The 20,641-nt window shown below is 38.3% G+C and overlaps 2 protein-coding genes across 5 annotated transcripts in view; both read right to left on the reverse strand.

Moving 5' to 3' along the window:
- Positions 1–394: 394 nt before the first annotated feature.
- On the reverse strand, positions 395–7,549 carry LOC127647486 (probable ATP-dependent RNA helicase DDX5). 3 transcript variants are annotated; one of them, XM_052131750.1, is made up of 13 exons: positions 7,384–7,549; positions 6,414–6,588; positions 4,904–5,000; positions 4,685–4,818; positions 4,182–4,247; positions 3,954–4,095; positions 3,698–3,858; positions 3,395–3,567; positions 3,179–3,289; positions 3,024–3,085; positions 2,854–2,913; positions 1,379–1,600; positions 395–1,092 (listed from the first exon to the last, which is right to left on the reverse strand). In XM_052131750.1, exons 1-13 carry the CDS (start codon positions 7,422–7,424, stop codon positions 695–697), a joined length of 1,842 nt encoding a protein of 613 aa, XP_051987710.1. In that variant the 5' UTR covers positions 7,425–7,549; the 3' UTR covers positions 395–694. The 3 variants fall into 3 exon arrangements, with proteins under 3 accessions (XP_051987710.1, XP_051987711.1, XP_051987712.1); XM_052131751.1 differs by having other exon boundaries at positions 6,414–6,585; positions 7,384–7,547; XM_052131752.1 differs by having other exon boundaries at positions 922–1,092; positions 1,366–1,600.
- Positions 7,550–12,482: 4,933 nt separating this feature from the next.
- Positions 12,483–20,641, reverse strand: part of LOC127647485 (E3 ubiquitin-protein ligase SMURF2) — a 65,006-nt gene continuing 56,847 nt past the window's right edge. The window contains exons 15-19 of one of the 2 annotated variants that reach the window (XM_052131749.1): positions 19,208–19,345; positions 18,944–19,064; positions 16,851–17,052; positions 15,987–16,062; positions 12,483–14,869 (exon numbers count right to left, since the gene is read on the reverse strand). In XM_052131749.1, coding sequence (XP_051987709.1) covers positions 14,770–14,869; positions 15,987–16,062; positions 16,851–17,052; positions 18,944–19,064; positions 19,208–19,345 — 637 coding nt within the window. In that variant the 3' untranslated portion in view covers positions 12,483–14,769. The remainder of the gene's footprint in view (positions 14,870–15,986; positions 16,063–16,850; positions 17,053–18,943; positions 19,065–19,207; positions 19,346–20,641) is intronic. The other variant, XM_052131748.1, reaches the window with a different exon arrangement.

The following is a 20,641-nucleotide window of genomic DNA, read 5'->3' on the forward strand; positions in this document are numbered from 1 at the left end:
TGATGCAGCAATCCTCTTGAGCTCTTAGCAGCTGCTGTTTCTGGTGTAAATGGCTTTCATTTTTCAGTTATCCTCTGTAAGGAAACACCTAAGTTTGAGAAAGTTGATGTGCTGCATCTTGGTACCAATTAAGCCTGATTGGATGTCAACCTGAAACCGTTTGTTCAGTGACTTTCATTGTACAGGCCTCAGGGGTTCTCTCAGTAATGGCCCCACGTCCTGGTCATAATTTTCTTGAAGCTTGAAATTTGCATGCATGTTACAAAACATGTTGTCCTTTCAAATAAGACTTGTGATATGAGAGCAATAAAATGAATGCAGTAGCAATACATGTGTCATGTCTTAATCACATGAGTACATGTCATAAAACTTAGAACGAAGACACAGACAAGAGTCAATTTTAATATTTTTATTTGAGGAATCAGGACCATGCAATGGCCTTAACTGGCCCTTGACATTTAACAGGTGTAAATCCTTCTGGGTTACCTCTACATAGTACAAAATAACTTTTAACTTACTGAAAACAAAATACCACTAACAAAAGAATTAAAAAATAAAATAAAAAAAAAACCCTGCACAGCAGACTCCGGGACAGAGGAATGCATGTTCACTTTAAATCCTGTTAAATAGAAAGTTACATAAACTTTAATAAACAGAACAATCATAAAGATTAGGGAGGCAATTGAGATTGCATTTACTGTGGGAAGGCAGGAGGGGGCATGGGAAAGGATACAGACTGGGGCATCTGTTGGGGGTTAAAGGGGAACTGTGGGGGATGGCTCATGCCATTCTGAACACCCCCTTGGTTGGCACCAAATTGCTGGTTCGGATAACTTTGGTTTCCGTAGCCACCAGATTGGTTGCCACTGAAGTTAGACGGTCCATTATTGCTGTATCCGCTGTTATAGCTGTTACCGCCGCTATTGTAGCCGCTTGATCCATTTTGAGTCTTGTTTCCAAATACCTTCTTTTGTCCGTAAGAGTCCCCGTTGCGGTTGTCCTGACCGTAGCTATTGAAGTCCCGTCTGCCACCAGAATGGCGGTCCCGACGGTCATCCCTATACCCTCCACCGCGTCCACCCCTGAAACGACCTGCAAGTGGAAAACCGATTAAAATGGACCAAAGTCATATTTTAAAATCAGACAAGCGGGGGAAATATTCTACAACCTCAAAAGTATAGATACGAAAAATAAAAATGTAAATTTTTTTTGCTGTCCAGACTACAAACCACTAAACAACTTGGCCAATACAAAACTAGCATCTGTCTATTAATTAATTGGTCTAGAATAAGGTGTACCCCTTGCGGTTAAGAGATTATGAAAGACAAAACTGGCTGCAAATAAAGCTCAGTTCTTGTATCTCACCAATTGGATTTACCTCCTCTGTCTTCAGCCATCTGGATGAGTTTGGGGTTGATGGCTTGATTCGCCTCACGGAGGACTGAGACCAGGTCGTGTGCTTGTTTCATGTTGTTTGGTGTAAAGAAAGTGTATGCCGTTCCAGTTTTCTGACTGCGAGCCGTACGGCCAATACGGTGAATGTAGTCCTCAGAATTGTTGGGGTAGTCATAGTTAATGACAAATTTGACGTCTTCAACATCTGTTTAAAAAAAATGGACGTGCCATGGCAGGAATAGTGCGGGGATGCACGCCACACCATAGCAGCAAGGACATGAACAAAAGTTAGAAAGGGAAGCAATCAATTGTGGAAAATCTACTTACCAAGCTGAGGAAAAGATGGTTAAATCAAGATGTTTAGGATAATTAAATCAGCAGGAATGATCCAAACATTGTGGTCTATAAACCAATCAAAATGTGATGACCATCTATGGACTTCCTCAATTAACATTGGTCACAACAAACTGCTGCATCTTGCCAAGATAAAACAAGATCAACATGCTCTCAAAAAAATTGAGCATATCAAATGTCTTAAATTTGATGTACAGTGGTGGCAAGATTTCCAACCAACCAGTGCTCACTTGAGAAAAAAATATAAAAAAATTCTCTTTGGCAGGACTCGACATGACTGAAGCCAGCAAAGGAGGGAACACATCGACCAGCCGGGTAATCGCATTCAGTGCGGAGCCATGGAGATTAAAGCAACTGCTCTTGTCGAAAATCGCCAATTTTTAAAAAGCACTTCCCCATTACAGGGTTCCCATCATTTTTGTCTAATGTATATCCATGACTTCTCCTGGGGAGTTTTTCCTCTTCCTATTTCTATCATCAGTAAAGCTGCTTTGGAACAATATCTGCTGTTAAAGCGCTATACAAATTGAAATCACAACAGAGATTGCACTCACAAAATAAAAGCAATTTCTAGTTGACGAAATTATAGAGCAAAGCATTACTAAAAATAATAAAAATGACTTCAATATTTACACTTTCCTGACATTTTCACGTATTTCATGACAGTGGCAACCCCACATTAGGAAACCTCAGCCAACCAATGACAGCCTTATACCATCACCGTAGACGTCAAAAACTCTGGGCTGGGAAAAGCAAATTCAACCATTCGAGTTGTTGCGCGAGAGCAGAAGCGAGCAGGACGTAGTGCAACCACCCTGTAGTGCCACACCCCTCCTTGGTATGCAGTCACACTAGGTGCCTCTCAGACTCGGCCCAATCACCTCTGAATGCAATTTGATTGGCTGGCAGACAGGCAGAACTCCACAGAGGAGCTCCTTACCCCCTCCGGTGAAACCTGGACGTGTCATGCCAAGCTCCTGCCTCCAAGACTGCACCTTCAGGTGAGGAGGAGCTCAGAAAGCACAGCAGTTAAAACAACAATACTTTATAAAACACCACTATTTACAGTAATGATAAACCTCAGAATAAAAAGGAATAACAAACCTAGTCCTCTGGAGGCAACGTCTGTGGCAATGAGAATGGGGGCTTTGCCAAATTTAAATTCTGTTAGGAAAGCAAACAAAAGTCTTAAATCAGTGTGAAGGATACATCGAGGTATAAACTGTATTATGATGCCCAGCCCTAATCAAAACACCCTTATGATGAACACGTACCGTTTAGGACCCAGTCTCTCTCTTGCTGGCTCTTGTCTCCATGGATACCCATAGCAGGCCAACTGTAAGGCAAGGAAATTCTAATTAAGTTCTCTGCATTTGCTATCCACACATTGAGCAATCATGACTTTGGACAGAGCAAAAGGTCATCTTACCCATCCCTGCGCAACCGCCTGGTCAGATCATCACACCTTCTTTTGGTCTCTACAAAGATGATGGTCTTGTTCTCCTTCTCGCTCATTATTTCCTCCAACAGGCGCAACAGTCTGGAAAGGTTAAACCGGTTTTATTACACAAGCATCTCACCAGAAGTCAATTCAATATTGTGAAATGGCACATTTAGTAAGACATGAATTAAAGACTCCAAGTACTTGTCCTCTTTCTCTCCATCATTGCAGACATCCACAATCTGCAGGATATTGTGGTTGGCGCTGAGCTGCAGAGCTCCAACGTTGATCTGTACGTACTCTTTCAGAAAGTCCTCGGCGAGCTGCCGGACCTCTTTAGGCCAGGTAGCACTCCACATCAGAGTCTGCCGGTCAGGCTACGGAGGAGCAAATAAGACAATTTTAGACAAAAGCCAGCTAGAGCTACAGGATTATACATAATACATGACCAAAGCAAACATATTCAAGAACTTATATGCTTTCATTCATATGACAAGGAGCACATACTCTAATTTGGTCCAGAATTTTTCGAATCTGGGGTTCAAACCCCATATCCAGCATCCGGTCAGCCTCATCTAGCACTAGGTATGTGCATCTGCACAAATTGGTCTTTCCAACCTCCAGGAAATCAATAAGTCTACCAGGGGTGGCGATGCAGATCTCGACTCCTAAGAACAGTTATAGGAAAGTAAGGTTAGATGTCCCAATATGGTTACACAGAAGAGATGCAAAAGTATTCTGAAGTTTTATATTTCCTACATACCCCTTTCCAGGTCTCGGATCTGTGGTCCCTTGGGAGCTCCTCCATAGATACAAGTGGTCTTGAGACGAGACGCTTTCCCGTACTCTGCCGCCACCTGCTGGACCTGCTGTGCAAGTTCACGGGTGGGAGCCAGCACTAAACACTAAAGAGAGAGAAACGCCCAATTACCACACCGATTTAATACAAACTATTGCCTTGCTACTCATAATTTATAATGTTTGGACTTACAATGGGGCCGTCGCCATGTTCCAGGAATGGTTGGTGGTTTATGTGAACGATAGCGGGTAGCAAATACTGTAGACAAAGAAAATGCCAATTAAAACCAGTTCAAAATCAGCAACAACAAAAAAAAAAAAAACTTCATACATTACTTGAACAAAAATGTACTTTATATAGGGCACTATTTGCCCCCAATTTGATTTTTAGGGGCATTTTGTTAATACCTTTAAAAAGGTAAAATGTAATAAAATCTTATATACATTTTGTACATCAAATAAAAAAAAAAAAGATCCAAGGAAATTAAAGTTAGGTTGAGACCAATCAATTTAAAGCAGCATTAAAAAAAAAAAAAAAAAAAAAAAAACATGATAATGTATCTGTGTAGAATAAAATAAACATTAATAATTAGTCAACCTCTACATCTTGCATTTTTGGGAATACAGTCACTTTAAGGTGCAATTTTCCCCCGAATTCACATTAATTTCAGAACCTGGTTCATACGCATAGCATACCGCAAGGGTTTTCCCAGATCCCGTCTGTGCAATGCCGACCATATCCTTGCCACTTAGTGCCACTGGCCACCCCTGAGACTGAATGGGAGTTGGATCAGTCCAGTTCTGTTTACTGATCACATCCATCACGTAGTCTGTAAAAAAGATCAAATGGCTACTTTATAAAACTCACTCATTTTCAAACACTGTCCATTATTTGAACGATTTGTATGAACTTACTTGGGAAGTTTGCTTCATGAAACTTCATAATTGGTTTGGGACAGTCTCTTCCCTTCACTGTAATCTCTTTATTTCTTCTGTAGTGCTCAACGTCTTGCTGAAATACAGAAAAACATGTTATAAATTCTTGATAGGCAAAATTCTTATCCTTTCCACCACTACTGTATTTTTTAGAATTAGTTGCACGGTCAAATTTGCACTGTTAAGAGAAGAAAAAAAAACACATCTGTGTACAAGGCATACTGCCAGGGGCTGAATGTGCATTAGCACCCATGGAAGCAGCAGCACAACTTCCATTCAGCAACTCATGGAATGTCAACATTCCCTCAGTGAAGATTCTTTAGATCTGTGCATTGCGTCATGGTGTTTCTGGCTTATTTTAATTGTGAGCATCTGCTTTCAGGAAGTCTAAAACCGTTCTTCATGTGTCTGAGTAAATCAATATGTCTGTTGTATTCTATTAATTTATTAAAGTTAGCGATTGTCGGTGGACATTTCTGATATTTGTAACTTCGATATACACAAAGTATTTCAATGACCGAATATTTTTACTACAAGTGTGATGAAACGTAATTTTGAGGGCATGCAAGGTGCGTTTGACAGCGGTTTGTTAGAATAGTAATGTTATGATGGGACAGAATATTTAAAGCAAAAGCTGCCAATTGACTAAAATGTATTATCAAATTTACACATTATGATGATCGATCAAATAAAAAAAAATTACACATACATGCGTTGAGAAAGCTCTTCAAATAATAATTCAATAAATCTAATAATTTAAAGCACTAAGACAAATTGGCTTTAGATTTTTATTCTTTTAATGTATTATTGATTTCCATATTTTGAATAGAAGCCTATCATTGGTCAACGGTCAGACTGTCAGATAGATAGATAGATATATATATATTTTTTAAGGGCTTTTCTAAAAGGACACATCCATGTTTTAAGTTAAACGTAGTTTGAAAAGTAGAAAAACACGTGTCGAGATCCATGCATGCGGAATTGCGCTCCGTCCAGCTGCGTTTGAACGCAAGAACACGGTTGCTGCTGTTAAGCAAGCCCAAGTGTTTTTTGTTGTCTGTACAGCTGCGTGTAGTCAATACAGCTGGAGTTTCACTTACTGCCCCCTGTGGAAAACTGGTGGCACTTAAAGCTTGAACTACCCAGGTGGTAGGAATACTCCGTTACAGTACGGAGACGATTAAATCGCAATAATTTATGAATGATGTTATTTTTTATATTAATTAAAAATCACATTGAATTAAGTTAAATCTGCTACCCCAATTCACAATTCAAAATACCTTCTCTATAAAGGATGTTTTCGTCGGTTTACGTGCAAGCATACAAGGTATGCCGTTCAATAGTTTCACTGGCCAAATCAATTATGTTTAAATGATGCATCTAAGCCGCTTCAGACAACAAGTCGCAGGACCTTTCAGATGATGAAAAAAAACTAAATGCAACTTGTATTCTGGAAAATATTACAACAAACCCTTGCACATTTACTTACAGTTGACCTCCGAGAAACCTCAGGGTGCTCTTGATAAAAGTTCTTCTCAAATTTGGGCAGCTCGTCCATGTTCCAGTGTTTTTTCCGCAGCCGGTCACCAGGATTCCCAAACTTCTTTCCTTGGGGAGGTCCATTTCGGTTCCCTCCAAAACGTGGGGGGCCACTGCTGTAACTGCTAGGATATTCAAAAAAAAAAAAAAATCATACTTTAATGAATGCATTAGAATAAAAGTACTCTGTATATGTTGGGAGTAACAACATCATAAAAGTATTAGCACGGTAGCTCTGCTGATATTATTCAGAAACACCACTGTAAAAACACAGGAACTTGATTACCACAATGTCATTCGTACTTTTGGTTTCATTTCTAGTACTTCAGCACAATACTACGATACACGTCCGAAGTAAATATATTAATTGTAATGCCATGGTACTTTCGTAGAAGTATTTCATCAACAGACAAATGTAGGCAATGAAAAGGCCTTGAATAAAGATCGGGGAAGCTCAGATTTCAGCTCGCGTCGTGTTGAGTTTACTGCGCCACGTTTTAAACCCGCTGCCATTTTATTTCTTACCGACAGGAGACAAAGAGGAAAAAACGTCCGGCATTTTACAACACCAGAGCCACATGTTCAGCTGGGGCCTTTATGCGTCAAAAATACACTAAATCCATATACAAATAGTGACACTGCGACTTTTCAACGTTAAGAAGATTTTTTAAAACGCTAACAAAACAAGAGACGTCATTAGTTTCTATTTCGATCGGTGAAAAACAGATGACATTTCCCGTATCCAAGCGACTAACCAGAAAAACGCGAATAAACACGACCCAATTCGACGCTACAACGAAGTACGTCATCTACTGTGATCAATACTCCACGAATGCGTTAAAAGTAAACGCGATATTTTTAATAAAATCTGCGTATGGGATTAAGCGTTTAATTACTCGACGATAAACAAAGCTGCTTACCCTCTGTCGCGACCGCGGTCTCTGTCTGTGTATCCTGGCATCTTGTGTTCGACGATTATGACTTAAAAAATAAATTAATCGGACGTTACTCGTTGACGTGGTGTGATGGTGCTCAAGAACGCCGGTCACAACAAGTTCTCACCGGGTTTTATAGCAGGAGGAAGCGGTTTCCGGAAAAACCATTGACGTCATCCAGATGGCTGCTGTACTCGGGGGGAGGGGGGGGGGGGGTAACGCCCCGGCAGCCAAAGTCTCGCGAGAGTCCTATTCGCTAAAACTAAGATTATGTTTAGGGTTAGATTTAGAGGTAGGGTTATGATAAGGTTTAGCGATCGCAGTTAGGTGGTGGGTTTCTGTGGGACTCCAAATAAACACAATAATCAGAGTGCGTGGACGTCAAATGCGGTTCTCGCGAGACTTCCGGTTACCGGGATGTTTTCCATCTAGACACGAGATGTTCAGAGGGCACTTCATTCCCACCGAGCATGCGCGCACGCTTGAAAGCTACACTTCAATACATCATAAGGGAACATTTAGCTTTGCCATGTAGTTTAAAAGGAAAGGGTAGTTTTAAAGGAAAAGTTTGCAGTTATCTTTCAATATAGGCATGAAGTACCAAATCTATAGCCTGACGTATATAACATAACATCTTACATTAAATATATATAGCAGTAAGATACACTTCAGTTATTGTTGGATACCATGTAAATACCAGTGTCAGAAATTAATGTTTCCATAACTGGGCAAATGGGCTTTTTTACTAAACAAATTCGTTAGATTACTCAAGGTCATTAACATATTCTAAATACTTTGGATTACTTCTTTAGCACTGGTAGATTTTTTTTTTCATTTGTTTTGACTATAAAAACTCTGTCAGTACAGTAAGACAAAATACATATGTTATAAATACATTCTCTGAAAAACCTAAATATCTTAATGCAGAGTTGTTTCTAAAACAAGATAAATCAAACTGATCTTGTTTGAAGGATTTTTAGATATTTTACAGGAAAACCATACAAACATTATTATAAAGAATATTATTTTTGCTCTAATATCAAAGATCATACTAGAAAACCAGAAATGATGATCTAACGTGAATTTTCTTGATAAATAATATGACCGTGGCTGGTAACATGTGCATGTAAAATGGCTAGAAATAGCATTTTAACTTAGCATAAAGCTGACAATTTACACAAGGTTTATTTCTATTTCTTCTGCACCAAACTTACTTCAAACGTACTTTTCTGTCTGCTCGTATGAATGTAACACATCACGAGAAAGTGTTTCACTGCTCATTTATATGTATAAATGTTTTCCATCTGAAACTAAATATTAAATGAAACAAATGACAATAAAATGCAAAGTAATCTCATCAGTAATCAAAATACTTTTTGAATGTAACTGTATTCTAATTACCAATTAATTGTAACTGTAGTGGAATACAGTTACTTATATTTTGTATTTTAAATATGTAATCCTGTTACATGTATTCCGTTACTCCCCAACCCTGTGTGTATATATATATACATATATGTAGGGAACAATGGGGCTAAAGGCTCCTTTGATTTGATTTTCTCCCAAAACACTAAATAGCATCACAAACTTCCACAGGACTTTCCTAAACACCTGTTTGAATTGAGGCAATCTGATATAATATTTAATACATTTTTAATTGTTGTACATTTATGTAGCAAATTAATATCCTGGAAATTATCACATTTATTTTGAAACAAATTCATTATTTGTCATTTTCAATTTTGTTCAACAATCATGCCACTGTCCAAATCACTGAGATCACACTTGTTCCTCATTCTGATGGTTGATGTGAACATTAACTGAAGCTCCTGACCCGTGTCTGCATGATTTTATGGATTTTATTAGATAATGGCATGGATGATTGTTGGTGCCAGATGGGCTGGTTTGAGTGTTTCTGTAACTGCTGATCTCCTGGGATTTTCATACACAACAGTCTCTAGAGTTGACTCAGAATGGTGCCCAAAAAACAAAAACACAGTGAGCGGCAGTTCAGTGTACGGAAACGCCTTGTTGATGAGAGAGGTCAACAGAGAATGGCCAGACTGGTTCAAACTGACAAAGTCTACAGTAACTCAAATAACCACTCTGTACAATTGTGGTGAGATGGATAGTATATAAATGCTATTCTGAGATGCGGGTTGGCGTAGTTTTGGCGGCATGAGGGGTACCTACATAGGCAGGTGGTTTTAATGTTGTAGCTGATCTCTGTATATATATATATATATATATATATGTGTGTGTGTGTGTGTGTGTGTGTGTGTGTGTGTGTGTGTGTGTGTAAATAATGAAAAAATCATAACGGGGGAACTTTTGCCCAACATTTTGAATTTCAGGGGCATTTTTGTAACTTTTACTGGCATTTTTGTCCTGAGTCCCCCTTAATTTCTGATCCTTATGTGAATAAAAGTATAAAAAAAAGTTATAAAAAATAAAAAGACTGATATTACCATCTGATGCTAACGTTGTATGATATACTGCCACAGTACTTTTCTTACTTATTATATAACTGCAAAACTCCCATTTCCTAACCTCTAAAAACCTTTAGATTTTAAAGGATTATTCCATGCAAAACAAGTTAAGCTCAATCGACAGCATTTGTGGCATAATGTTGATTACAAAAAATTATTTCCTCCCTAATTTTGTTTAAAAAAGCAAAACTCTGGGTGACAGTGAGGCACTTACAGTGGATTTGAATCGGGCCGATTTTTTAATGTTAAAATACTCACTGTTTCAAAAGTATAGCCACAAAACATAAAGGATATGCGTATAAAAACGATTGTAGTGGGATAAAATCACTCACTAAACTTTTCTGTGTAAAGTTATAGACAATTTTATAACTTCGTTGCCATCATTACCGAGACCCTAAAATGATTGTAAAACTCCAATAATACACAAGTTTTAATAGAAGAATGTAAGTGCTTTTATAAAAATAATAACCTTTAAACCCTCCAAAAATTGGCCCCATTCACTTCCATTGTAAGTGCCTCACTGTAACCTCCATTTATGCTTTCTTTAAAGTAAAGGAGGGGCATGTCAAAATGTATTTTTGTGGTGATCAACATTAGGCCACAAATGCTGTTGATTGAGCTTAACTTGTATTGAACCCAGAATATTGATTTAAGGCTATATGCCTAAATGCTTGAAATTTGATTTGAAGACAAATATGAACAGTGCAAAAGTATTAATATATTTACAAAATTAAAACAGAAATGCCAAAAAAATCTTCAATACTGTCTAACTATTTTACTGTTGAATACTTGAGTTTTATAAAATAAAAATCCTTCCTTTTGTGTCATTTCATTGTTTTAATCACTATTATTGTGATGTGAGGATAATAGTTATAACAAAGTTAAAAGTTATAACAAAGAATGAGTGTATCCAAACCTTTAATTGGTAGCGGGCCAGTGGTGGCTCAGCGGTTAAGGCTCTGGGTTACTGACCGAAAGGTCGCCCCCAGCACTGCCATGTTACCACTGTTGGGCCCTTGAGCAAGGCCCTTGACCCTATCTGCTACAGGGGTGCTGTTTCATGGCTGACCCTGTGCTTTGACCCCAGCTTAGTTTGGATATGCAAAAACAACTGCATTTCATTGGCTCTGTACCTGTACTCTGCACAATGACAATAAAGTTGAATCTTAATCTTAATTTAATAGAGTTCAACATATGTGCAGTAAACAGTCTATTGATAACACTAACTTTATTCATATCAGTTTTGAGACCTAGTCAAACCAAGTCTGACACCTAGAACACTTGCTAAAATGGGAATATTTACACCTCCCTCCACCGTTCAATATGGCTTACAGTTTCTTTCTTATTCCAGTAGGGATATCTTTCCGCTTTCTTCCAAAAGGATGCTCAACTGCCCACCTTGTCATCACAATAAGACTGTAAAGTACTGTGTTACTCATTGAGCCTCTACTTTGAGACATGCAGCTGACAAGAAATGCCTTAGGAAACTCTTAAAGGGGCAGTTCACCCAAAAATAAAAGATCTCTCATCATTTACTCACTCATGCCATAACAAATGTGTTTTAATTTCTTCTGCATACAAATGAAGATTTTTAGAAGAACATTGAATAAGGCAGAATAAAAGTAATCCATAAGACTCCAGTGGTTAAGTTCTGTAGGTCCATACAATGTAAGTGAAAGGTGACCAGATCTTTGAAACTCCAAAAATCACATAAATGCAGCATACATAAAACTTCAGTGGTTTAATCCATATGATAGGTGTGGGTGGAGAATCAGATCAATATTTAAGTTATTTTATACAAGAAACCTCCATCTTTTGACAAGTAGGGGGTGATGTGCATGAAGAATGTGAATTGCCAAAAAAGCAATAGAGGTGGAAGTTAAAGTGATATTTAGAGTAAAAATGGCTTAAATATTGATCTGATTCTCCACCCACACCTATCATATGGCTTCAGAAGACATGGATTAAACCACTGAAGTTTTATGGATTACTTTTATGCTGCATTTATGTGATTTTTGGAGTTTCAAAGATCTGGTCACCATTCACTTGCATTGTATGGACCTACAGAACTGAGATATTCTTCTAAAAATCTTCATTAGTGTTCTGCAGAAGAAGGTGGGGTGAGCATGAGGGTGAGTAAACGATGATAGATTTTAAATTTGTGGGTGAAATAGCCCTTTAAATGCACTTAATCACAATGAAAGGCCAAAACATAGCGTATCAAGGATGTTCTCCCACCTTTTATCACCTGCAAAGCATTTCAAGGCCTACGTACTGTACAGCGATTATATATGTCGCAATATGGCCTGCCATAAATATCTCATACCCCAGGAATTTTCTTTTTCTATATCAACTGCAATGAAAAGATACTAAAATGAATGACAAATTAAAACAATTTATTACACGGCTCTCTGGAATACTGGATTGTAAATTGGTCATGTTTTTGTTCAACTATAATTGACAATCATTGTCCCAGGCAACCAATTTCCTAAAGAGCTGTGCTGGTTTCATTTCTCTTCTCACATAATAAAACCATTTCAACTCAAATCAATATTTCATGTCCATTAGTTTATTTGGTAAGTAGCCGTGTAATAAGTAGGGTCATGTACAGTCCTCTTGGGATGATGTAAAAACCCATAAGACTCCGGATCACCTTGTTGTGGTTTGTGTTGCATGAAGTACATTATCCCTTGCGTATTCTATGCAATCGTTTAAACAAAGTCATACAGAGCCAGACGGCCACTGTTATCTCATCATGAAGGCAAGTTTAATCAGATCTAAATACACACAAAAATAAAACACTCTTACAAAAATGATAATGCGTCTTACATTTAGCAAATTGCACCGGTCAGCTATGAAAGTTAAAAGTGTTGCTAGTAAATCATGCTGAAAAGGAATAACCCTTTAAAATCCTAAAACTCATTAAGGCATCCGGTCCATCTGGAAGCCTTTTTAACAACACAATAAAACAAGTTAAAAAGAAGAGAAGACAAAGAGATCTTTATGTGTGCACCAGAATTCAAATGAAATGTATAATCATTCAGAACATAATCCAGAAAGTGTGTGGTAAATAGATTTTGTTGTCTATTATATACAGCCATTATAGTGTATTTTTTCCTCTTTCAAATCGAATTAAATTACAGAAAAGTGACAGTCAGTGATCCACATAGATGAACTATATTTTATAACCATACAAACACCATCTCAGAATACTTAATTGATCCATCCAGTGGCTTTTTTTATTTATTTGTATTTTTTTTTTCACCTTCTTCACACTCAATTTGTAAAAAAAAAGTAACAAAAAGATGTGAGATATATAAATATATGTGTGTATTTATATAAACTGCATTAGTTTCTTTATGCAGCTTATTTTAATAACCCTGAAGGAAATGGTTAATCAATGTTTCAAGCTGTGCATTGGAGACAACAAAGAGCACATTCAACATGCTTTTTGTTCTGTTCTAAGAGTTTTACACTTTAAAAACAATTTCTGAATGATAAAATATAGACTTTTCTTCTTCTTTCTTCAGTACAGCCATCCTCCTGCAGTTCATTTGTAATGCTCACTGGAGGCCAGTGAAAATGCAGCATGGTAAAATGTGTCCATGGTATATTGGTACTACAATGAGTTAATAATAAATTACAAAAATAGCAAGTGAACACTACTCTCCCTTAATTTCCATGAGGGGTAAACAATTGCATTTCTTGTTTTATGACTCTGAAAATGAATGATATGGAAGACACTTCACGTCTCATTAACATGCTCATACATATGCACCATATTTAATTCTTAAAGGGTTCAATTGACATCAGAGACAGATCAGAATCCCATTATAAGAAAAAAGGAGACACTGATTGAACAACATATTCAAATGTTTTTCTTCACAATATTTCTTTATTCCTAAAAAAACTAAACAAAACAAAAAATTCAAAAGCTAAATGTAAATCCAACTGAATCTCAGATACTGTATCATCTCGACGCGTCCATCCTTTTTTAAACTTCATTTTTTGGAATCATCGGCAACGGTTTCCATCACGTTGCCAATATATTATATCTTCTGTATATCTTTTTTTCTTTTTAACCCCATCCTCTTACACCATATAAAAATAAAGCTAGACCTACCTACCTAACAGTTTGTTTATTCAATCATTCACTTTTAACAAGTTTATGAGTCCGACAGTCTTGGGGAATGGTGCACAGGTAGTTAGATAATATCTAGTGTAGGACAGCCCAGAAGAGCCCAGCAGGGCCTTTAATCGTGTTCCCTGACTGCAAGGAAATTCAAATGCGCGGCTCGTGGATGTCCAAGCTTGCTGCACTAATGTAGCAAGAATCAACACCCTGCACAACAAGACAAGATTTGCAGGTGTCCCAAAGGCATACGCAAATGGTTTGCAGTACTTTGTTGACATTGGCATCTTCCTCTCTTGTCTTCGGTAAGGACAGTAGTGCGTCTATGTTAGCTTATGCCGGAGCGTGCTTTCTTTGTTCCCCGCAAAAGTTCAGCTTCTGCTAGAGTCTAGTTGGTAAAAATGCTACATGAAATACGGTTAATATCGTTGGTCTTAATGCAAACAATAAATCAACATACGGACAACAAAAAAGAAGAAGAGGAGGATCCAAAAAATATTAAGTAAATAGTCAGAGAGTTACTAGCAGCTGAAAAGACAAAAGTTGTTTTCTTCTTTTCAAATAATGCAGAAAATTCCATATAGCAGCATTCGGCTTCGAGTGCTGTGGCTTGATCCAAGCGTCATCAGCCGCTCCGTCTGAGTCTCATCTTCCGTGAGGGGAAAAGGTGAGGCCCGCGGTTCGGTCGGCTGTGTGACAGGACAGATCCGCCTGGAGAAAGGTTCCTCTGCGGCCGCTAGTGACACACTATCATTCCACAGCAAAGCCGCAGGTCTCCTCGATGGCCGTCAGCAGTTTGTCGTAGAGTTTATCGTAGCTCTCGTATGGAGGAATGTCGATGCGATTGAAGCTGAGATGAAATTGAACACAGTGGTGAATTAAAATTGTGCTGGAGTAAAATTGGCAAAGAAATTGGTAGTCTGGCTATCGATAGGCCGATATATTGGCCAATATTTGGAATTTTGGTATATACATTATAATCATACAGTGAAGACCAGTAATTTAAGTATGGGTAGTATTTTGGGGGGGATTTTCTCCCCAATTTGGAATGCCCAATTCCCAATGCGCTCTAAGTCCTCGTGGTGGCGTAGTGACACGGAGGCGAAGGACGAATCTCAGTTGCCTCCACGTCTGAGAACGTCAATCCGCGCATCTCATCACGTGGCTTGTTGAGCACGTTACCGCGGAGGCATAGTGCGTGTGAAGGTTTCACGCTATACTCCGCGGCATCCACGCACACACCACGCGCCCCACCGAGAACGAGAAACACATTATAGTGACCACGAGGAGGTTACCGCATGTGAATCTACCCTCCCTAGCAACCGGGCCAATTTGGTTGCTTAGGAGACCTGGCTGGAGTCACTCAGCACACCCTGGATTCGAGCGTGCGACTCACGGTGTGGTAGTCAGCGTCTTGACAAGCCGAGTTACCCAGGCACCCAAACATTTTTTTAAACATTTTAAAACAAAGTTATGATGTAAAATTATAAAGAAATATTTAATATTTCACACAGAAGTTGACCAAATGAAGGTAAAAAGATGTAAAATAACTATTCTGACAGTATATTTTGAATGACAAAAATTGAATTCAGTTCAGGGATGCAAACTCGTTGAAAAAGGTGAGAAAATCATAGAAAGTGTTCCAGATGTACAGTTCACTTGATTTGTTTGTTGTACATTAAGCCTTTTTGTTGCATTTAAATCTTTAAGTGTTAAGCTAAAAGTAAGCTTAAAGTTTCAAGAGATTTAAACAGGGAAAATGTAGAACTGTTTCTAAAAAATGTGGCCAAATTAGCTTCAGAAAAGATGACTTTGAAGATGAAGCCGAGTATTTTGCATCCATGTAAATTTGAAAAACGCAAAACAGAAGCATTTTCACTTGTGAGCTTCGATTTTTCTCTATCAGCATTAGCCAATAAAAAAAAAACAATATTGGTTGAGTCTAATCTTCATACAATAGTGCTTACCAAGTGTGCGCTTTGGGCAGGTTGTTGGCACTGGCGTCGATCATGTGGATGGTGAAAAGACGTGGTCCGGCAGCACCTGGATCCCACATACAGAGTTTCATACACACACACTTTAACATAACTACATGTCAACTATCAAATACATGTGAATAGTTCGCTTTTCAAATTATTCACATGTATTTTTCAAAGTCTAGTTTGAAACTATTGGGATTTAAACAATTTTTATGATACAAATCCCTGAAAAGCAAAGTATATAAACAAATAAAAGGGATAGTTCACCCAAAAATGAACATTCTCTCATGCTATCCCAGTTGTGTATGACTTACTTTCTTCTGCAGAACAAAAATTAAGATTTTAAGAAGAATATTTCAGCTCTGTTGGTTCATACAATGCAAGTGGATGGTGACCAGTACTTTGAAGCTCCAAAAAGCATATAAAGGCAGCATAAAAGTAATAAAAGTAATCAAATAAATATTGCAACGTTTCTCAACCACACCTATAACATTGGTTCTGAAGTCATGGATTAAACCACTGGAGTCCTATGGATTACTTTTATGCTGCCTTCATGTGCTTTTTGGAGCTTCAAAATTTTGGTCACCATTCACTTGCATTGTGCAGACAAACAGAGCTGAAATATTCTTCTATATTTCTTGGTTTGTGTTCAGCAGAAGAATGAAAGTCATACACATCTGTGATGGCATGAGTAAAGATTTTGGGTGAACTATTTTTTGCACATAATTAAGTACATCTTAACATGGCCTACGTTTTTCTGTATCAGAGGGACTGTGTGCAGCGTATAGCCTGAGATTTCTTTCCAAATCCTGAAAGAAAACTCTGAAGACTTAAGGAAATGACATCACGTACCTTGCAGGGCTTTAAATCCTTGCAGGGGAACTCTTGAGGAGCCGGTGACAAACTGCAGCAGCCTGGCTCTCCGCTCCTCATCGTACGACTCAATGGCCCGCCAGAACCACTTGACTACGTTACTGTCAGCCGTGCAGTGCTTCAGACGAGTGTTTGACTTCCAGTCGTTGATGTCGATCTTACCGAGGCCACACACAATAAGCTGAAAACAACAGAACACTTGAATCATTTACATGTAGTCATTTGGCAGATGCTTTTATTCAAAGCAATACATCGTGCATTCAAGCTAAACAGTTTTTAAAACTGCAAGGGATCTGTTTTCTGGAGTGTGCAAAGTGCAGCGCTATGCGCAATGACCGTGCGCTACGTCTTATCCAATTTTCATAAGTGTGCTAATTCTAAGCACAATTTTCATGCCACCCAAGTGGGCATGGGTAGGAGTGTTGGCGCTATCTGTGGATGTAAGCACACAAACTGTGGGTGTATTGTATTTTAATTAATTGGTGCAAAGTGCAATTTGATATTTTCCTTAGAAATAGGTCACTGCATTAAGAAGTTTCAAAGTCTAAATTCACTTCCTGCATTTGCAGTTTGGAGATTGCACCAGCAGGTGGTGATAAAGTTCATGTCCAAACTCTGAAAATGAAGTGGAAGGACAAATAAAGTCCCTGACAATAGCCGTTTTATGAAACCAAAATGTTTTAGATATGAAGCAATGATTTGTAAGTAGATGAAAATGATTAATAATTCGAACATTTAAGGGAGCGTACATCCAAATCCTGACGAGAATAACTTTAATATTTTAAAGCTTATAAAAGGAGCGTGTCCATATTTCTATTCTTTAATTCATTGGATACATTCCATTTACACTTCCATCTTCTTATGAATGTGCGGTCTTTGTTTATATAGTTGTGCTTGAAGGAATAAACAATATAATAGCATGAAAAATAACCGGAAGAACCTCCGAATTCAAATGGCACTTGACCCAGCCCATTAGTGCGTTGCGCACGTGATTTCGCCAAACTTAGTTGCACGAAAATACCAAAACTTCATGGCCAAGTTCACTGACTTTGTGCTTATGACTAATGGCATAGCACTGTGCTTAGCACTCTTAATCTAGTCTCTCAATTAATATGAGGTCATAACACTGCATGCATAATAATTGCAAGTAGACCGAAATAACCCGACACCGATGGTTGCTTTTTGAAACTATCGGAAATCGACAGCAATGGTTGCCGATAGATTTTGCATGCCTGTCGACAAGAGGAGGCGGCTAACATTGGCTGTTCCAATGGTTTGAACAATGGCACAAAGTGATGGAGGGAAACTGTTCACCTTTAGTCTTAATTGGTAGTTTTGAGGAAAAAAAAGAAATCATGTTTGATGTGTGCAGATCTAATGAATGGGGGGGGGGTCCAATTTACTACCATTTGGTTATAAAAATGAGCCCTCCTGAAGAGGTTTTGTTGTTAAATAGATATACGTTGAATTCATTCATGTCAATGTTCATGTTGATTTTGACTGACGATTTTGTATATAATACTGGATTCCCAGAATGCAAGACAACTATGAAAGCGATCGCTAATTATCTACTATTGATGAATGATGATCTAGTGATGGTGAATAACTGCTCTTACAGTATTTATTAGCCTATATGACAAAGTTCATAGCGTTTATATTGTAACATTATATTGTATAAAATCTATAAATTGTACGTCTTTGGTTATTATTGGGATTTTGTTTGCACAATAAAATGCATCTGGGATTTGATTCATATTGGACAAATTAGTTTGGCCTCTATTTCCGTGCACGTCACAGTAAGGAAAGACTAAGATATTCTTTTAACATTGGATTTAAACCTATCAGATAACGGCCTTATCCACCAGCTTAGTTATCGTATTGGCAGAATCCACTATCGTTCAACCTCTAATAGTAATTCTAAAATGATTTTCAAGGCAGTTTTAGATTGAGTTCAGCACGTCACACTGCACTTCATGTCAACAAGTTTTGTGTAGCAAGCACATGCGATGGACAACGTTGCAAGTTAGCAGGATTCCTTTCTTAGACCTCTAAACGGCTTGATGTTTTCATACCTCCAACTCTTTCTCATCAAATGACTTGAGAAGATGTTGTGGGATGACCTCGTTGAATCCTTTCTGCAGGGCCAGAAACTGAGCCTCGATACCCCTCAAGAAACGCCAGTTCACATACAGCCTGCACAAGTACAGGAAGAGAGACAACATGCCTAATAAGAGCAGGTCAGATGCACTCAAAACACAGTGTAGATTAAGCAGTTCAAATGCAGAACAGATTAAGACCCAAAGGCAACAAATGTTTGCGGTTAATAGCATGCTCACCTGACATATTCTTTCTTGGTATCCTGGGTGACGGGCATGCTCTTGCCATTGGGTTTTAATTCGTGTTGAATGATCTCTCCGTATGCATTGTGTTCTACACAAAACGTGTGGTCCAACACCCCAGTGATGTCATTATCGCTAAACACATACAGAAAATAAATGTAAAACATTTTGCATTTGAATCATACAAACCATTGCATTTTTCAAAAACCATTCTTGTATAATTAATCATACACTTGCTTTTTAAGATCTCATATTAATTGACAAATGACTTGTAATAAAAAAATGAAATAATGTTTAATGTATTTGTCATGCCACACGCAGGGCAAATTTAAGAGAACTAGTCAAGACAGAAAGGTGCTTAAAATGCTTATAAGAAATTGTTAAATCTAAAAACATACATTTCGCCTATAAAACTTTTGACACAAAATGTAGGAACTTATGCTACTTATCAACTGCATAGGCAACTTATCATACAGTCTCCATTAAAAGATGGATTTAAAAGTCTGTGAATATTTCTGAACATTAAATAACTGTATTTTTAAGCATTAAATCAAAAAGCATAGACATCTCATTATTAGCATCCATCATTCAAGACCATTTTTATACACTCACTGAGCATTTTATTAGGAACACCTGTACACCTTATTCATGTGGTTATCTAATCAGCAGTGCAATGCATAAAATCATGCAGATACAGGTCAGGTGCTTCAGTTAAGGCTCACATCAACAATCAGAATGGGGATAAAATGTGATCTCAGTGATTTGGACTGTGACATGCTCACTGCAATACAATTGTAGTGAGCAGAACAGCATCTCAGAATGCACAACATGTCAAACCTGGAGGCGGATGGGCTATGACAGCAGAAGACCATGTTGGTTCCACTTCTGTCAGCCAAGAACAGGAAGCTGAGGCTGCAGTGGGCCAACCATTTGTGTACCTCAGCAGAAATGTAGGCCCTGTTTTTCCAGTCTTTAACTGTCCAGCTTTGGTGAGCCTGTTCCCACTGCAGCCTCAACTTCTGTTCTTGGCTGACAGAAGTGGAACCAACATGGTATTCTGCGGTCATAGCCCATCCGCCTCCAGGTTTGACATGTTGTGCATTCGGAGATGCTGTTCTGCTCACTACAATTGTACAGAGGGGTCCCTTCTGTCGTAGCCCTTCTGTCAGCTCAAACCAGTCTGGCCATTCTCCGTTGACCTCTCTCATTAACAAGGTGTTTCCGTCCGCAGAACTGCCGCTTACTGGACGTTTTTTGTTTTTGCCACCATTCAGAATAAATTCTAGAGACTATTGTGTGTGAAACTCCCAGGAGATCAGCAGTTACAGAAATAATCAAACCAGCCCATCTGACACCAACAATCATGCCACGGTTGAAATCACAGAGAACAAAATATTTCCCCATTCTGATGGTTGATGTGAACATTAACTG

The sequence above is a fragment of the Xyrauchen texanus genome, chromosome 8 (assembly GCF_025860055.1).
Source record: "Xyrauchen texanus isolate HMW12.3.18 chromosome 8, RBS_HiC_50CHRs, whole genome shotgun sequence".
Lineage (NCBI taxonomy): Eukaryota > Metazoa > Chordata > Actinopteri > Cypriniformes > Catostomidae > Xyrauchen > Xyrauchen texanus.

Bases quoted from the DNA above. Each gene is read 5' to 3' on its own strand.
- LOC127647486 (XM_052131750.1), bottom strand. From the start codon at position 7,424: ATGCCAGGATACACAGACAGAGACCGCGGTCGCGACAGAGG. The intron at 3,568-3,697 runs GTATGTGCTCCT...GCTCCTCCGTAG, and splicing joins AAATTCTGGACCAAATTAGA to CCTGACCGGCAGACTCTGAT. The intron at 3,290-3,394 runs GTACTTGGAGTC...TAACCTTTCCAG, and splicing joins GATGGAGAGAAAGAGGACAA to ACTGTTGCGCCTGTTGGAGG.